Here is a 17,577-nt window from a genome sequence, read left to right as displayed (position 1 = left end):
TTGTGCATGGTATCTATAGAGAGCACAATGATTCACACAACGTTGTGCGGACTGCGGAGCGCCGCCATACAATAACTTATTACCGGTTCTTCGACGAGAAGCTAAGTGGCCTCACAATCGGTTCGCGGCGCTCCATCTGTTCAGAATAATTGCGATTTCCGAATTTAAGCACAATTTCGGGGGTGTTGCAGTACACTGGCCAGATTATAATTTAGATTCGGAATCAATGCGACAGCAGCATTCGTTTAAGACTGATCCTAATAAATGGACTCGGGTCGACAGCTACAAGATTACCACAACAGTATATTTATCTATAACAGTGGTCGACAGCCTGTGGTCTTCTGACCAGTACCAGTCTGCGAGGAGGTTGTTACGGCCCCGCAAAAAGTTCGTACGCTTTTGCAAGATGAGTGAAGGTTCACAATTTTAGCAGTCAAGATCGCTTGTGAAATTTAAAATGGCCAAGGTAATCTCTTAAATGGAAACATGCGTGACTTCCTTACTGACCACCCTTCTGTTACCATATAATGCATGAGTTGCAATCAATTTTCAATGTTGAAGATTTGTACTTTTTGAACAGCGGTCCGCGAAAATCAAATTCATTTTGAAACCAGTCCTCGGAGGACAAAAAGGTTGCCAACCCCTGAACAGTTTAACTTTTGGACATAGTTATGAAAGGAGCTATATGCAGTAGGGCTGTTCAAAAATAACTTTTTTTTCGCGGATTCCAGCCATTCACTGATTAAATTGTCAGGTTACCCTAAAAAACGCTGCACACCAAATTTGGTTCGATTCTAACAAGTATAGGACTCCGCAGATCCAATTAAAATTTTTAATTTATTATGGAGAATTAAAAAAAAAAATTCCAAAATTTTCTGCCGACCCCATAAAATTGTTGAGCTGTCTTCAAAGACGTTGCAAAACAAATTTGAGTCAATTCCGACCAGTAGAAGCGGAGTTATGTGAGTTTTTCGTTGATAAATCGCGGATTATCCACCGATCCAGGATAATCCGAGGATTCTCATCGAAAAATTCACATAACTCCACTTCTACTGGTCGGAATTGACTCAAATTTGTTTTGCAACGTCTTTAAAGACAGCTCAACAATTTCATGGGGTTGACAGAAAAATTTGGAATTTTTTTTTTTTAATTTTCCATAATAAATTAAAATTTTTAATTGGATCTGCGGAGTCCTATACTTGTTAGAATCAAACCAAATTTGGTGTGCAGCGTTTTTTAGGGTAACCTGACAATTTAATCAGTGAATGGCTGGAATCCGGGAAAAAAAGTTATTTTTGAACAGCCCTAATATGCAGTTAACACGACGCCTGACGCCCATACGTCGGCGTCTTGGCTAAATACGGAAATAAATTTATATTTGGCACATAATCCGAAATCCTAATCATGTTTCCCGATGTCATGCAGGATTGAGCGAAAGTATCGCGATGACGATGACGTGTAATCTTGATAGATCTTGCTAATGGAAGTTAGATATGACAATGACTTTGCCTTATTATATCAACGAAATAGTAAGCTGTGCACTGTGCAGTAAGTCGACAGGGCAGAAATAAACTGAACTACCGGGATTGGAAACAGACACGCAAACGGAGGATGTTAATTTACCAACGTTATTCACGTCTGTAACGCGTGTCAGGATGCCGAAGCATATAGCCTACATCACTATGGATCGTTAAACATTTCATTATGGTTAATCTCCTGGCCGGCGTGCCTGATAATCATGCATTGAGAGTTTGCGCATTGTAGGCGTTACAAATCAGTATATATTATGTATAGTCATTTCTATCGTATTGGTGTACTGCTATAAGGGATTATTTTTTGTTGCGCGCGGTTTCCGACAATGCGGTGTATACTGTATATTTATGTTTCAGTTAGCAGCGGTTTGTGCATAGTTATTTGTATAGAGATATATTTTGTAAGATCAGTAGTGACCTTATAGTTTCTACATTACAGCGTTGGTTATGCCAACGCCACGAGTCTTTCCTTTTGACCTCACAATCAAGCGTTCGCTGACACAATATCTATGACTGTATTGACAGGGAATGCATGGCGTATTGTAAGTGTATGTTGAATTTTCGTTCCAAATCATTGTACGTACAAAACATTTTAAATAGCCCAGATACAGCTCCAGCGCCTGCTTATCTGTTTTCTACAATCAATTGGCTATCAGGCGTGACCTGATCATCGCATTATGGTGATGATACGAATACGCAATGACATTCGATATCATGTAAGGCCTATAAGATTCTTGGGTGTTGCGTGGGAACGGAAACATCTCTGTAAAATGAAGTGTTTATTACCTGGCCAACAGTGTTACAGTCAGCGCAAAATGTATGGATAAAAATGCATTGCAAATGTATGTAGGAAAACTGTAAATTAGACATGGAAATGCAGAGAAGTTCATCATGTTATGATATATTCTGATCGATTCAAAATACCATAAGAAACTACACATAATGAAAAGAATGCGTGGGTCGAATCGAGTTGTGTAGTTCATTCATATGTTATTTAGCAATATTTATCTTATCTCAATGTCGCATTGAGCACTTCGAGATAAAGTATATTACTGATATCCACAAAAGCTCACTATAGCAGTAAATACAGGGTGACCATCGACATGGATTCAAGCATATGAACATCCGAATACTAACGGCGAAATTTGCGAAGCTGTCGACGAAAGAAAATGGTCATCGCTTTCGCCACGCCCTAACCCACTAAGTTGGGGTGCATTCGCTGCCTTGTGATGAGGAAAAATCACAGGTCATCACTTTCGATAAGCCGGCTTTATTAAAATAAAAGGACAACGTAGTTTGATGCGACAGTGCCCATTAAAATAAGGACAAATGTTATATATATATATATATATAAGAACCGCAAAGGGCACCCTGCCAAACTCATTGTGCCAAGTGGGCCATATCAGTGTATTGGTTGCCGACAAGCCGACAATGATCAGATATCTTGGACATCAAACATCTAATGCTAGTCTAAAGGAGCCGCTGGTGTATATAGCAGCCTCGAGTATACATAGGATCCTACATCTCACATTAGGTGAGATATATTTGTGTCTTGAAAGTTCATGTGGTAAATGCTGACTCTAATGAGTTCTGAATATTCCGAACACTTGCAAGCTAAACGCTCAAACTAGTCGTTGATTGGCACTAGACATGAGGAATCGTTTCTACTGGGAAATAAATCGACATAGTAATTTTTCTTCGATCGACAGATACGTAGCGATAATATCTTCTTCCTTTCTCAGTACTGTATCGCTAGAACAATATGTTTTTCTCGAACACAGTAACGTTTTCTGAGCCTGAGCCAACACCAGAAATAATGCGCAACTCATATCCTTCACCGGAAGCGGAATCAGAGCCAGAGATGTACGGAAATCTGCCAGGTAAAACAGTGGAACCTGACTCTTACCGGTATTAGAGTATACGAATTATTTGATATGTATTCGAAGTTATGTGCCTAAAATCTATTGTAGAAAATGCCAATCTCACACAGTCAAACTGTAAGCGAGTGTATGCTTAAACTGTTTCCCGTTACAGGTAACACGGCCCCAGAGGGCGAGCCGTCGGCACCTACAATAAGCGATCCAGCTACGAGGACAATTATGACATCAATAGCGGGGCTAATCAGCAGCGGGATCATCATCGAAAACATTATAGTTCTCTTCGTCGTTGCAAGGAGATGGCCGAAACAAAATTCGAACATCACGTACTTTATTATCCATCTCGCATGTGAGTATATTTATAGCGCGGCTCACCCTCGTAACTATATAATACCGCTATTCAACATTGTTTTTGGTTTCAAAGGGATAGTGGATAACGACGATTACTTACAGCCATGTAATCTTTCATGGGAATATTTATAACAGTGATGAATATTATCACGAAGTCTACATGCAAAACTTGGCAATGTGCCAAGAACTAGTTTAGATGGTACGGTAATTTATTGCGTTACCAAATCTGACAATGCCACTACAATAAAGTGACTGTTAGCCTGGCAGAGCCTTTTCGTAACATTGTAGCCTACTCCACCACCCGCCTCCGAATAACTGAAGAGTGTAAGTATATATTAAGCAAGAAAACTTGCTTTAGCATATAATAAAACATCTGTACACCATGAAAATCACGAACGTGTAAAATAATGGCCATGCAACACTGTATAGACACTAAAATAATTTCACTCGTGTCACTGCTGTTGTATCACACTCTATTCCGATTAACTGGATATTGAGGTGCGAGATAGCGTAGTGGTATAATCCGCAGCTACAATATCAATAGGCTGTGGGTTCGAGTCCGACCGAGGTCGACTCCAGAATTCGTACCTAAGTGTTGGAGGTTTATCTAGGCTCCTCCTCACCATCCCATCCGCGTAAGCGGTGTCTTACAAAAAGCCTAGAAGTTGGCCATGCTACAAATCGCCAGATACGGAATCAAAATAAGCAATATCGGCTTGGTGTAAATGACCATAGTAGTCGACAAACACCATGAATACCACAAACAACAACTGGACATTGAAAACCAGATACCTAACACGCATCCATGTGTACAGCAGAGGTGAATGCAAACCCGGTTGTTACGAAACACCACAAAGTAATCAACTTACTCAGAAATACTGATTAAACTTAGATTTCATATCTCTGAAATGTGCTTCCCTTATATCTGTACAGGCGCGGACTTAATTTCCGGCTTTCAATTTCTCTGGTTCCATTGCATCGACGTGCACCTTCGACTGACACACGAAGGCTACTGGGTGCTGATACTGTGCGGGTTGTGGATGGTCACAATCGCAGCATCGATAGGAGGGATACTGAATTTCGCGAGCTTAAGGTATAATAAACGAAATCAATCGAATATATGTAAAATGGTCTCAAATCACATTAGATCCTGGTTAAATACAACGTTGACGTACTACGTTTGTAGAGCAATAATACGCTGTTTTCCATTTGTAGAGTGCACGCGCTGAAAAACACAATGAAGACCGAGAAATTTTCAAGGCGAAGAGCCATACTGACTATTGTATTTTCGTGGGGACTTCCGTTTACAGTTTTATTTCTTCCACCGGTGGTCGGCTGGAACTGTATTAATGCCACTAAAGGTAGGATGAATATGAAAACAAATTTTGAGTTCAAATGTTGCATTTCTGACGGTAGCATTTGTGCAGTGCTAGTGTGCTACCACCGGTGCGTAGACTCTCGAATTATTAATGAAGTCTAAATGAAAGCACCCCAGTCATGCGAAGAATTCATTTTTCCGTCACGAATTTTGCAAACTGGTTGAGTGCAGCTTCGTAAATAAATGCAGTCTACTGCATGACTAATGACCATATACGTTATGTGATATAGAAATGTCAGCGTGATGGTGTCTACCGCAGTTTCAAAACAGATGATCATCCGGTCAGCATTTGGATATCACTATAATACACTAAAATTCATTTTCAGAGCAACTTCTGTCAGGTACGGAATGCTCGCAAGCAGTATTTCCTTTCAAGAAAGGGTACCTCTTACTCTTGGCATGCTTGCTATTGGCGGCCATGGTTTGTCTGACAGGATATTACATTGCTATCTTTGTTCTAGTTCGTAAAAAGTAAGTAATGGCTTCGTTTTGTCATAAAGGCCAATTAGACAATTTGGCGGATTGTTGGAAGGTGGATTCGCACCGTCACCCCGGCCACGCCCCCGTTTCTAGCATATATTCATGGCACAAATCCGAAGTCATACTACATAGCGATAGTATACAATAGAATTATGGTACTCGTCTCATTCGCGTCTTCCAATCCTGGATTCCTTGTGCCAAATATCAAAATTTCCTTCAATGAGATGTTCTATGCACTGTTTCCCATATGCCACACGTAGGTCAATTAATTTGCCATGGAAGTTATCGAAACGATAGAATGTACTTGGCTGCTGTCGCCCTGACGATATTTGGCACGATCACATAAACTGTAAATATGACAGTTTTGAGAAATATTTGCACAGAAAAATAACGTCACTTCACATAAGCACTATTCTCGTTATGTTCAGGTTAAAGTCGGTGAATCATATCACAAGAAGCTCCAGCACTCAGGACACGGAAAACCGTCTGCTCGTCACCATGGTCACGATTTTATCGCTGTTTTTCGCGTGTCATCTTCCGGTTGCTGGCGTCTTGATTGCAGATTTTGTCGTGTCCACGCCATGCCCGCCGATTATCGACGCGTTTCAGGTGATTAATGTTCTCATCAAAAAAGTTTACCACACATAGGCAGGTCATGCTTTTCTAACTAAGGGAATTATTACCACACTCGTGTTTGTAGTTTTGACAGTGTGAATATATGCAATATTTAATTCAATATAGGATTAGAATATACCAGATATCAGAGTGTATTTATATTTTCAACGATGGGGATATTTTCGTATTGTCTATTGCACATTTGTACGAGACCGCTATCGTGTCGCTTATTATCCATGCTTTATTGGAGAATTGTTGGTTAAGGATCAAATTTGACGAACACACATATTTGCGAACAGCAATGATACATTTTCCACACATGGATATGTATGATGCTGATAGAAAGAGTAGACCTATAGGCCAATATAAAATCATTATCGAATAACATTTTCAAGTGCTGTGAATGTGTGACTGCGTATTATGTCAACCTGCGATATCGTGATATCAGGACAAAACGCAACAAGTATTCGATTGTTGACGTACATAGAACATGGGTGTTTGTATTTCATGTAAATAATTGCAACAGTGAAATGCTGCCAGATTTGTTTTGCGATGTCGTAGTCTTCCATTTTAATGAAAACAATTGTTTGGTTTTCGACAGCTCCGATACACACACGTGAACATAGGCATATTGAACGACTAAACCTCTTACTAAACTAATTTGTGCCCGTGAATACTTACACGTGTCACTGGTTACGCGCATCAGATCATGACAGGAAGGCCTGCATTGCAGATTATCCTGACCCTCAGCTTCGTGAATTCCTTGCTGAATCCACTGATATATTACTGGGGCATGCCGGCTACGCGCGACGCATTTTGGCTGGCATTCGGAGCAAGGCATAGGACGGAACGCGGTCGCGCTATGTCCATCAACACGAAAATCAGAGAAAAGTCAGATGTAAGTAACGTCGGTGGCATCATCTTCTGCCAGTGGTTCTCAAACTTTTTTAGATACGCCCCCTTTTACGATAGTGAAAACGTTCGCCCCCGTTATCGTGATATCACAAAATATTAAAAACAGCAATCAGAATGATAGTAATCCAAACGGATAGCTTGATGGCATTGAAGATTATGGCTGTTGATGAGAGAATTCTCAAACATCAAATTCGGACAATATACAGAGCAATAACCAGGAGCCGGAGGTAAATCACGATGGCTTCGCCCCCCGTCAGGTGCTTTCACGCCCCCCCCCCAAGGGAAGCGTACCCCCCAGATTGAGAATCACTGCTAGTCTGTAAAATCTGACGAAGAAAGTCGGTCGTCGACATTTCTTATTATAGGCCTACGTAATCCAACGCGATTTAACCTAACAACAATTAGGAGTAACATTCATGATATTGATGCATCTATTATCGTGATGCAATACCGGATAAGCCACTGCAAAAACTGCAACATCAGATCCTCCGTATCTTAGCCATAGGGTCTCAAAGGGACCGCGCGGGATGTGTATCCAACAAATCACTGCTCAAGAGATTCGGTGTCCTCAACATAAAAGATATGCAAAAAACTAGAAATTGCCAAGTTTATGTATCAGTTCCACTGCGGCCACTGCTCCGAAAACTTCAATTAATACTTCTTTACCTCGGTATCAAAAGTGCCTAAGTACGACACACGCGCGCCCACGTCATCCAACTATCATATGGTAGACAAAAAGGATCATCGCTCTATCAAATATGCCGGACCTGATTTGTGGAAGAGTATCTCGTCGGCTTTCCGACAGTCATCGAGCATGTCCACACTGTCCAGTCCACATTCAAATCTAACTACAAACAATTTCTACTGAATGAATACTAGATGGCCCTCTACTTTACCGGGCCACGACCTGACATATCGCACTCGCCTTCCGACCCATGCTACCTTTCATGTCACCTCTGTCCTTTTATATTATGTTCCTTTACTTTTCATTCAATGCGCATTGTGCATGCCTCCTTTTTACATCGCCTAGGCCAGGGTGTCTGATTTCAAAGACTACTCAAAGTCGTTTCGACACCTTCCTATCTTTCATTGTATCGCAGTCTTGTGGTGTATGGAAATGATGAAATATTTAGCAATAAATTGAATTGAATCAGTATTCATTATTCTCAATGAGCGAGGACAGAGCGCACGACTCTCGACACTATATAGTATATACTTACTCTTCTCACGACTATAGGGTTGCATTTAAAACATCGCCCTTTTTTAGAACATGTTTTTTATTGTTTGATTTTTTTTCCAGCCATGATGCCACGAATTTTTAGTTGTGACGTCATAGGGGATTGACATTGACGATTGAAAATATAGGATACATATGGCTCCATTGACGCAAAACGCTTCCGACCACTGTCAAAACGGACCAAAAGTATCTCTAACCGGGAATACATCGCTATGCAGCAATTTTGCGGTCGGTGGTCATCGTCAACGGATCACCAATTCTGTACCAATGATCTATAAGTAGTTAAGCACGAGCTGTAGCTGTTGAACGGACGGCGATTTCGAGGGTTCCAACCTTTCCATACCATATGCGTCAACTATATCGGAGGTAAATCGTCCGTAGACTCATGCTACATGTTTTTTCGGAAGTATTTACACAATTATGGCATACAACGTTTAAAAAATTTGTTATATTTAAGAGGCATTTTTAAACACCATTTGTCTTAAATGCAATCCTACTCACGACACAAAATTTGCGTGACGAGATGCCTGGTGCAGTAAGATATAGATCACCTGTTTCGGCCTTTCCTGAAAATTTCACTCTTCTAACTCTTCTAATTCCCACATTTCTGCAGAACCCTGTAACCCAGGGGCGGGCAACTTCTCCAGTCGGCGGGCCGGATATAGGAAAATTAAGTGAGCCTACTTGGCGGGCCGGATTGCTGAATCGATACATTATTCGCCCATTCATCCACATACACATGGAATAAATCGTATTTAATGAATGTATATTAACGACAGCAATGTCACTTCAAAGCCATTTCTCGCCGATGATGACGAAGACAATGTGCATTTGAGAACAGCATTGTCATACAAGCGCCGCCATGTCTGCTTCTCTCTGATCAATTAACACACGGTGCAATCATAGGGTCCTATAGTGAATGGGGTTGCCATTTATCCTCCTTTTTCAGGTTTTTGAAAATGTCCTCCGAGGACGCCTAAATGTCCTCCTATTTGAGATTTTGTCCTCTTTTTTGATAAATTTGGTTAAATATAGTGCCAAATTCGACTGAGATACAGTAAATCAGCACTGAAGTAACGCTCCGGCGGCTATTTCGGGAGCTGAGTCGGAAAGTTGACATATTTTAGTTAACCGACCGCGAAGTGGGAAAAATTTACTTTTCAAGATTTACCACCGGTATTCCAAGTTGGAAAATTTTGAAAAAGTGTCCTCCTTTCCCGATTCCAAAATATGGTGACCCTGATAGTGACCGGGTTGCCGACGAGCGCGAAATTTGATAAAACGGGTATCAATCGAAAGCTACCGCGGTAATGATTGCGAAAATATAAATTTTATTCTACTCGTGGCCCTGGAACCCCCCAAAATCAGCTTTGAATGTTGCATTATAACGGAGTTTGGCATCGTGACGCAACCATGGCGCCTGGGAGCAAGTGAGAGCTGAGAGCAGCGCAAACCGCAGGCGCATTGGCCATTGTGGCTCAACCGATTGAGCATTCACACTCTCACTCTCGTGCGCACTTGCTTCTGAGCTGCTCAGACGGCATGGGTGCGTCACAATACCAAACTCCGTTACCATGCAACATTCGAGGCTGATTTTGGGGAGTTCCAGAGCCACGAGCAGAATAAAGTATGTTGCCCGCCCCTGCTGCGTAACCTTATACTTTCATCTATACGTCATAATGAGTTTTTCTTACTAGTGTCACTAGTGCAGTGGCGGGCATACGGCCCGCGACGGGATTTTGAGCGGCCCGCAGAAAGTTTTTGCCCTGAAAGTGAAATTCTAATCTGACAGTAATAAAAAATTTTATGCGTCACAGACTGAATCCAAGTTTGCAAACCTGAAAAAAGATGGTCATGGTCGTGAAACTATTTGTCCTGTTCCGGTCTACATACATTTCTGAGCAAACATTCTCGACCATGAACTGAACAAGACAAGGCTGCGTTCCAATACAACTGATGTTCAAGTGCAGTCTTTACTAATAAGGGTTTCTACATACGACATGCAGCCGTAGCTCAAATAACTTTATAACAACCTTGATCGACCACAAATGTCAGATTAATCTCAACAGCTATTGAAGTACATTAGGTTAACAAATTTGGTAAATATTGTTTATGGTCTCGATGATTTAAACTTAGAGTTTACAATAAATACGATTTATTCCTTGTATAGGTGGATAAATACGGGATTAATGTATCCAATATTGAATAATTCGACGTCGATGAGCATGTCCACATTCAAGTCGAAATACAAGCAATTACTACTAAATAAATACAGTCCATCCTCAAGATTACCGGACCACGACTGACCTATCGATCTCGCTTCCCATGACATGCCGCCCTATTTCTTGTCGCATTCCTTTTCTATACTATCTTCTTTACTTTCATTCAGTGTGCATGCCTCCTCTTTACATCGCCTAGGCCAAGGTGGGTGTCAGATTCCATAGACTACTCCTTGTCGCTTCGACATCTTCCTGTCTTTTCATTGTATCGCATTTTTTGTGGTGTATTGAACTGATAAAATTGCTAATAAACCAATGATGATGATGATGATGAACTGATAGCAGACGATATAGAAAATATTAGGATCTTGGTTGCTTTCACACCTCATTTAGCGTTCACTTGCAACGTAATAATTTTATTTATCACACGAGCTCCGAAAGCTTGTGTGATAAATAAAATTATTACGTTGCAAGTGGACGCTAAATTAGGCGTGAAAGCAACCAAGATCTTAATGTATCCATTATGTAATACGGCCCGCCATGTACTTTATTTTTCCGTATCAGGCCCGCCGACCGGAGAAGTTGCCGCCCCTGCACTAGTGTGACATGTTTGTTGTTGTGAATAGAATATGCTGGCCTACCGCAACATAATCGGAAATGACGTAGAAAATGACACTCGTCAAGTCCACAGTAAACTAATTATTCAAAGCCAAGCCTACATGTTCAATCCATCTGCAATATTGATTTGAATAAGATACAATACATTAGGGACATTGAGGATACCATGTACGTTCTCCTTTTGTCCTCATTTTCAAGAAATCGAAAATGTCCCGTAAATTTTTTTAAATTGCCCGCCGTCTCGTCTGCTATTAGTCTATAGCTTCAGTAACTTGCAACAAGTGCCCTGTTTTCGCATCTTAAAATGTAGTAGTAGACAATATGCTATAGGTTAAACGAGAAGCTCATACACTATACATAAATGTGTCTTACTTGGATTATATTTTTGCAGGCATATAAGAGTGTAACGTCGCCATCAACAACAAGCAACACTGCCTCAGATACTTCAGTTGTGGAGTCCGCGTCGCCGATTCCCTCAAATGACGGCCAGCCTCATTTGGCTACACCAGCAACTGCAAAGTAGGCTACAAGATCGCGCTTCTCGGTAAAGTTTGCTGGTGAACTCATAACAGAGCAGATAAATATTCTATCGTGACTTTCAAACGCTTCGGTGGTGGAAGAAAAAGCATTGGACAGATCACTCGCGTGACGCGGTCGTTGGAGAGAAGTTCACGAAGAGCAATAGCGCTGCTATCGACAGTGTGTACTGTGCAGATTTCTACTTTCATAGACATTATCAGTGGCCGGTTCTCAACCGGGATGCCGTTTGGATTGAGCAAGGCTACCGCGAAGAATGGGGTATTGAGGCTGCCGTCGACATGCATTAAAATGAAGGACATACACTAAGTATAGCATATGGGAAGCATGATGGTTAAACAATGAGATCAATAAATACAATCCCACTTGCACGGGCAATCACCGATGACATTTCGAGTCATCAGCTCCCCAAGTATTGCATTCAGGGTAGCCTACTGGAAGTGCAGCGAACTATTTATTCATTTCAAAGGGTGCCGGCACATGGTCACCTTATTTACAATTATGATGAGAATTAAAAAAGCTCTTTACCTTGGCTTCGTAAGCCCGCATCGAAAAGTATGTGGAATTTATACTTTCCGCCCTCGAAAATTGTTGGTTTTCCATATACGATGCTTTTCGTTACTTCAATAAATTTCCCAAAATCGCTATTGTGAGAGACTGCTAGTGAGCTAGGGTAAGGTTGAGTTATGAAAAATGATTCACACGTGTGCGTGTGCGTTGGGGCTGTCAAAATTTTTTTTTTCCCGGATTCCAGCCATTCACTGATTAAATTGTCAGGTTACCATAAAAACACTGCACACCAAATTTGGTTCAATTCGAACAAGTGACTCCGCAGATCCGATTAAAATTTATAATTTACCAGGGAAAATTTAAATTTTTTTTTTAATTTCCCCCAATAGATCAAAAATTATAATTGGATCTGCGGAGTGCTATACTTGTTGAAATTGAACCAAATTTGATGTGCAGCGTTTTTTAGGGTAACCTGACAATTTAATCAGCGAATGGCTGGAATCGGGGAAAAAAGTTATTTTTGAACAACCCTAGTGTGCGTGTGCGTCTTTTAGTTTAGTAGCCTACGTTTGGGCGATTCTATATTTTTTGATATAGCAGACAGTAGGTCACGAAATAACATCATGTTACAGAGTCATATCAACGGGCCCTACAGTTTCTAAGACACCTCACTCAACTCTACCGGTGAATCTGATTACGTGAGCAGAGAGGACTCGAAATTGATAGCAATATATATGCAATTCCCGATCTTATTGACCGATTTCATCATGAATTATCGAAAATTTTCGCGCCTAGCGCTGGCTCACTAATCAGTACGGCTAATATCGTGGCAAAAGCGAACGAAGTGATTTGGGGTAGGTTTATCACGAGTCCAAGAACCAATTTTTTGGAGGGGGGCTGGCGAAATGATGTTTCGTTCCTGCCAGCGGGTATACGCCCGGAGATGTTAACTCATTATTGAGGGGTCCTAACAACACAGCTCACTCAGCTCTACCTGTAAATCTGATTACGTGAGCAGAGAGAGGATAAAAATTGACAGCCATATATATGCAATTCCCGATCATATTGACCGATTCGATCATGAATTACAGAATTATTTCGCGCCTCGCATAATCTCAGTAAACAGCCCCCAATGTAGATGATAAGTGGATCTGGAGGGGGGGGCAAAGCTCCCCATAAGTAAGGTTTATCGTTATATGGGGGGCCCAAGACCAACGTTTTTTTTAGAGGGGGGTGGGGCTGACGAAGTGCTGTTACGGCCCTGGATTAACAGATGTGCTGACTCTGCGCAAAGATCTCCTGATCGAGGGCTATGAACCCTAAATCAGTGGTTCTCAACCAGTGTGCCGATTGCACTGCTCAGGGGTGCCGCGAGAAAACGTGGTAAACAATTAAGAGCGGCATAACAAAAATTAAAGAATCCAAATACTGAGTGTGGCATATGCTAATCGGCGGTACTATTGTTTTTGATTGATTCTGGAGGTGCGGCGAAGTGCGGCCTGTTCTACAGCCTTGGGCGCTTCATGCCAGCATGGGTTCTTCTGATACTCTTTAAATCCTTAATCCAATCGAAGTTACATTATGGCATCCTCTGTTGGGGGGCTGCCAGTAAAACTGCACTAAAGCCACTGCAGAAACCACAGCATAAAGTACTCCGAATCATAGCTAGGGCTCCAAAGGGGCCTGGCTGCCCATCCAATAAGTCGCTGCTGAAGAGATTTGGCGTCCTAAACATAGAAGATATGCGGAAACTAGAAATCGCCAAGTTTATGTATCAGTTTCACTGCGGTCGTTGCCCCGAATATTTCAATGACTTCTTTACCTCTGAATCAAAAGCGCACAAGTACAACACACGCGCGTCCACGTCGTCCAAATATATCATATGATCGACCGAAAAGATCATCGCTCCATCAAATATGCCGGACCTGATGTGTGGAACAGTATCCCGCCGGCCATCAGACAGTCGACGAGCATGTCCACATTCAAGTCGAAATACAAACAATTGCTACTAAATAAATACAGTCCATCCTCAAGATTACCGGACCACGACTGACCTATCGATCTCGCTTTCCATGACATGCCGCCCTATTTCTTGTCGCATTCTTTTTCTATACTATCTTATTTACTTTCATTCAGTGTGCATGCCTCCTCTTTACATCGCCTAGGCCAAGGTGGGTGTCAGATTCCATAGACTACTCCTTGTCGCTTCGACATCTTCCTGTCTTTTCATTGTATCGCATTTTTGTGGTGTATTGAACTGATAAAATTGCTAATAAACCAATGATGATGATGATGAGGTGCCGAGACACTTTCGCTCCAGACTTTTTGTAAGATGCTGCTGTCTGTGCAGATCGGATAGCGAGGAGGAGTCTAGATAAACCTTCAACAGTTAGGAGGGGATTCTGGAGTCGATCTAAAACCCGCGACGCATTTGTGTTGCAACGCACTGTGCATGTGTTAATGGGCCTTTACTCAGCCACTCGGGGTATTCGAAGCGTTATCAGGTGGTGCGAAATATTTTTTCTCTTGCCTAGGTGGAAAACCACTGGTCTACATGTTCGTTTTACCACAACCAGCGACATGACTACCAGAGTTGGATCAATTACAATATTTTAATTCAATTACAATTACTTCCTTGCATGTTTCAATTACATTACAATTACAATTACTCAATGCTAAAAATATCAAATTACAATTACAATTACTGTTAAGCATGTAATTAATTACAATTACTTTTAAACAGGTAATTGATTCAGTAAAGAGGTGTTCTTTGACAACCGTAGCGACGTAATTAGCAACAATCTCAAGATATTCATGTTTCATTCCTGTTATGTAGAATACCCTTTAATTTAAAAAAAAAACTCGAACGTATTCGAACTATTCCTAATCATGAGTACTGAAAACTACAAGCACAGAAAAATGTTTCAAGCGACTTTTAAGAACCAAAGGTTTGAGCGACTAACAGCGAATAGGCTACAGGATAGTCAATGAAATGTAATCAAACGATTAGGCTACTCAGAGCTGAGTCAGGATAACGAAATGTATTTGGTAAGGCGTCAGCGATAAAGATGATACCGATAAGGCGCGTAAAATTAAAATAAATGCAAAAGGAAAAAACCTCCTGATAACTAAAAATTACAATATTTTGGTTCGCATTTACATTTTCACTTGCTCGGAAACTGTTAGATTGCATTTGATGAACATTAGGGTGTGAAAAGTTTCTGGCCCCAGTAAATTTGGCCAAGATTGGATGTAAGATTGGGATAACATCTCTACAAATGCGTGATCAAGTTATGATGAATCCTTGGTTGGAAACTTGAATTTTTTTTGCTATTGTTGCAACAAGCCTCGGTACTGGTCAGAGATTTAAAAAACTTTGACAATGGTGTAGGAAATGGTTCAGCACAGGTTTCAGAAGAGTTTATTTGCTGTTCAGTGTTCATCCATTTTTGAAATATTAGGATTTAGTTTAGCCCACTGGTTCTCTAACTTTTTTTAGACACGCCCCCTTTATAACAGTGAATATTTCGTGCCCCCCTTATCGTCAAAGCACACAATGAAACAAAGAAAGTTCGCAATCCTTACATATAGTTTGATGGTATGGAAGGTTATGACTGTTGATGAGAGAATTCTCCAATGCGAAATTCAGACTATATACACCGAGCAATAATCATAAAACGGAGGTGAATCGGGCCGAGCGCGGAAAAGATTTCAGTTCACTGGAGCGTCGCGCCCCGTTCAGATGCTTTCACGCCGCCCAAGAGGAACGCCCCCAGTTTGAGAACCACTGGTTTAGCCTATATTGTCATTCACAAAGTTTTCTGTTGCTACTGAAGTGTGGGAAACAGTTTAGCGTGACTGAATTATCTAGTTATAACGCAGCACGCATAGAACACCGATGTATTAAATAGGCTAATTATTACATGTGGTGACTGTTTAGTGTTTACTAAGGCCTTAACGCCCCTCGTCGTCATCCTGGTTCGTATCGGATTTTCACTGGTGCGACGAATAAATGATTGATTAAATGATTATTTCATGTTGTGATTGTCAGGTTTCCATGAAAATGTAATTGCGATTGTAATTGAGCAAAATTTTGATCAAATTACAATTACATGAAAAAATGTAATTATTACATTCAGCTCAATTACAAATGGTCCGACTCTGCTGATCACTACATTACTGGTACCCTTCCTACAAGATTTTTATCCTTACGACGCCTACGCAGTCAATATCTGGTCCGATCCACGGAAGTCAGGTCGTGACATCGGCTGAGAGCGTCCCAAATTGCACATAACGAGCCAAATTATAGTTGGTCACTGGTAATCGATGATACCGAAGTAGAAGTATCGACGTAATTTACCAGAACAAATTCCCAAGTAACCATACCACTCCTAGTTTTGCCTAGAATAATGTTGAGTAGATCTAGCCTAAAAGCAGAAACCAAGTAAGTAGGGCGAATAGGCAAACCTAATTGAGTACTCTGAAAGAGTAAAAGTAGGCTACAGTACTCCGTTAACCACCACCTATAACCCAATGTCCCCTCTTAGCTGCTCACGCGCAATTGCGCAGTGCTGACACGGTCTCTGCACACAGGAAATCCAAGCAACACACAAGAAAAGCCGAAGTGATGACCTTTTTAGTCGTTACGCAATGTTGTCCAAGGGACCGCGCCATGAGTTGGGTAGTGCGCGTAGTCTAGTGAAAAATTGGACGGAACATTGGTCAGCCCTAAACAAACACATCATCTGAGCACATAAAAGTGTATTTGGCGTGGCGGTTGCGGGACGCAAGCTTCAATAATATATACCTTGAAGGTAACACAAATTCCACTGCTATATTGCACTTGGTACATATAAGAGATGTAAAACTACCACTTGAAAACGATAGCGAAAGGTTGCCGGCTAATAACAACGTTCTACAGAAAGACAAATGTCAATATGCTCCATGATCGCCCAGGCGCAGTTTCAACGCGGCGTAAGGACAAGATCCAGGCCTGAAATGGCAGGGCCATCCTTGATTGGAGGGACGAACTCGTAAAATACTGCGACAAAACGATAATCAATTTGCGATTACCAAATATGAAACATACAGATGCGAAAGTCAATACAGAATAGACGAAAGAAAAATCAGGTTTCTTCATTGGTCTCTAGCCTTTGCCTTCTCTTCAAGGCCATCTGCACCTTCATAAAGGACAGGGTGCCGACAACGCCAAACACCACCATGATCAGCAGCTGATACTTCAAGAGCAGATGTCTGCTGTAGAAAAAGCCGCAGGCTGCGGCCAGCGACTGAAAAAATGTACGTTTAG

The 17,577-nt window shown here is 41.3% G+C and overlaps 3 protein-coding genes across 5 annotated transcripts in view; 1 reads left to right on the top strand and 2 right to left on the bottom strand.

Annotated features, from left to right (window-relative positions):
• The window catches only part of LOC145438922 (uncharacterized), a 254,138-nt gene extending 243,719 nt beyond the window's left edge, over positions 1-10,419 (bottom strand). Inside the window, exon 1 of the mRNA XM_080316315.1 lies at positions 10,408-10,419. The gene's annotated coding sequence lies outside the window, so the exon portion shown is untranslated. The remainder of the gene's footprint in view (positions 1-10,407) is intronic.
• Positions 1,406-12,406, top strand: LOC145438934 (sphingosine 1-phosphate receptor 2-like). Its single transcript, XM_080316332.1, has 8 exons — positions 1,406-3,412; positions 3,567-3,758; positions 4,694-4,853; positions 4,976-5,121; positions 5,465-5,609; positions 6,047-6,227; positions 6,967-7,131; positions 11,614-12,406. The coding sequence occupies exons 1-8, from the start codon at positions 3,295-3,297 to the stop codon at positions 11,743-11,745; spliced, it is 1,239 nt and encodes a 412-aa protein (XP_080172458.1). The 5' UTR covers positions 1,406-3,294; the 3' UTR covers positions 11,746-12,406.
• The window catches only part of LOC145438933 (UNC93-like protein MFSD11), a 17,985-nt gene continuing 12,090 nt past the window's right edge, over positions 11,683-17,577 (bottom strand). For 2 of the 3 annotated variants that reach the window (XM_080316329.1, XM_080316328.1), the window contains one exon: positions 17,014-17,557. In XM_080316329.1, coding sequence (XP_080172455.1) covers positions 17,509-17,557 — 49 coding nt within the window. In that variant the 3' untranslated portion in view covers positions 17,014-17,508. Of the gene's footprint in view, positions 11,735-17,013; positions 17,558-17,577 lie in introns of those variants that run through there. The other variant, XM_080316330.1, reaches the window with a different exon arrangement.

The sequence above is a fragment of the Botryllus schlosseri genome, chromosome 5 (assembly GCF_051294905.1).
Source record: "Botryllus schlosseri isolate E-star chromosome 5, Bs_hap1, whole genome shotgun sequence".
NCBI lineage: Eukaryota > Metazoa > Chordata > Ascidiacea > Stolidobranchia > Styelidae > Botryllus > Botryllus schlosseri.
This window is presented reverse-complemented; position numbering and strand designations above follow the sequence as displayed.

What these genes read in the sequence shown, in the direction of transcription:
- LOC145438934 (XM_080316332.1), top strand. Translation starts at nt 3,295, where the DNA reads ATGTTTTTCTCGAACACAGTAACGTTTTCTGAGCCTGAGCCAACACCA. An exon ending in GATGTACGGAAATCTGCCAG is followed by an intron (nt 3,413 to 3,566) that starts GTAAAACAGTGG and finishes TTCCCGTTACAG; the next exon opens with GTAACACGGCCCCAGAGGGC. An exon ending in CTGTATTAATGCCACTAAAG is followed by an intron (nt 5,122 to 5,464) that starts GTAGGATGAATA and finishes ATTCATTTTCAG; the next exon opens with AGCAACTTCTGTCAGGTACG.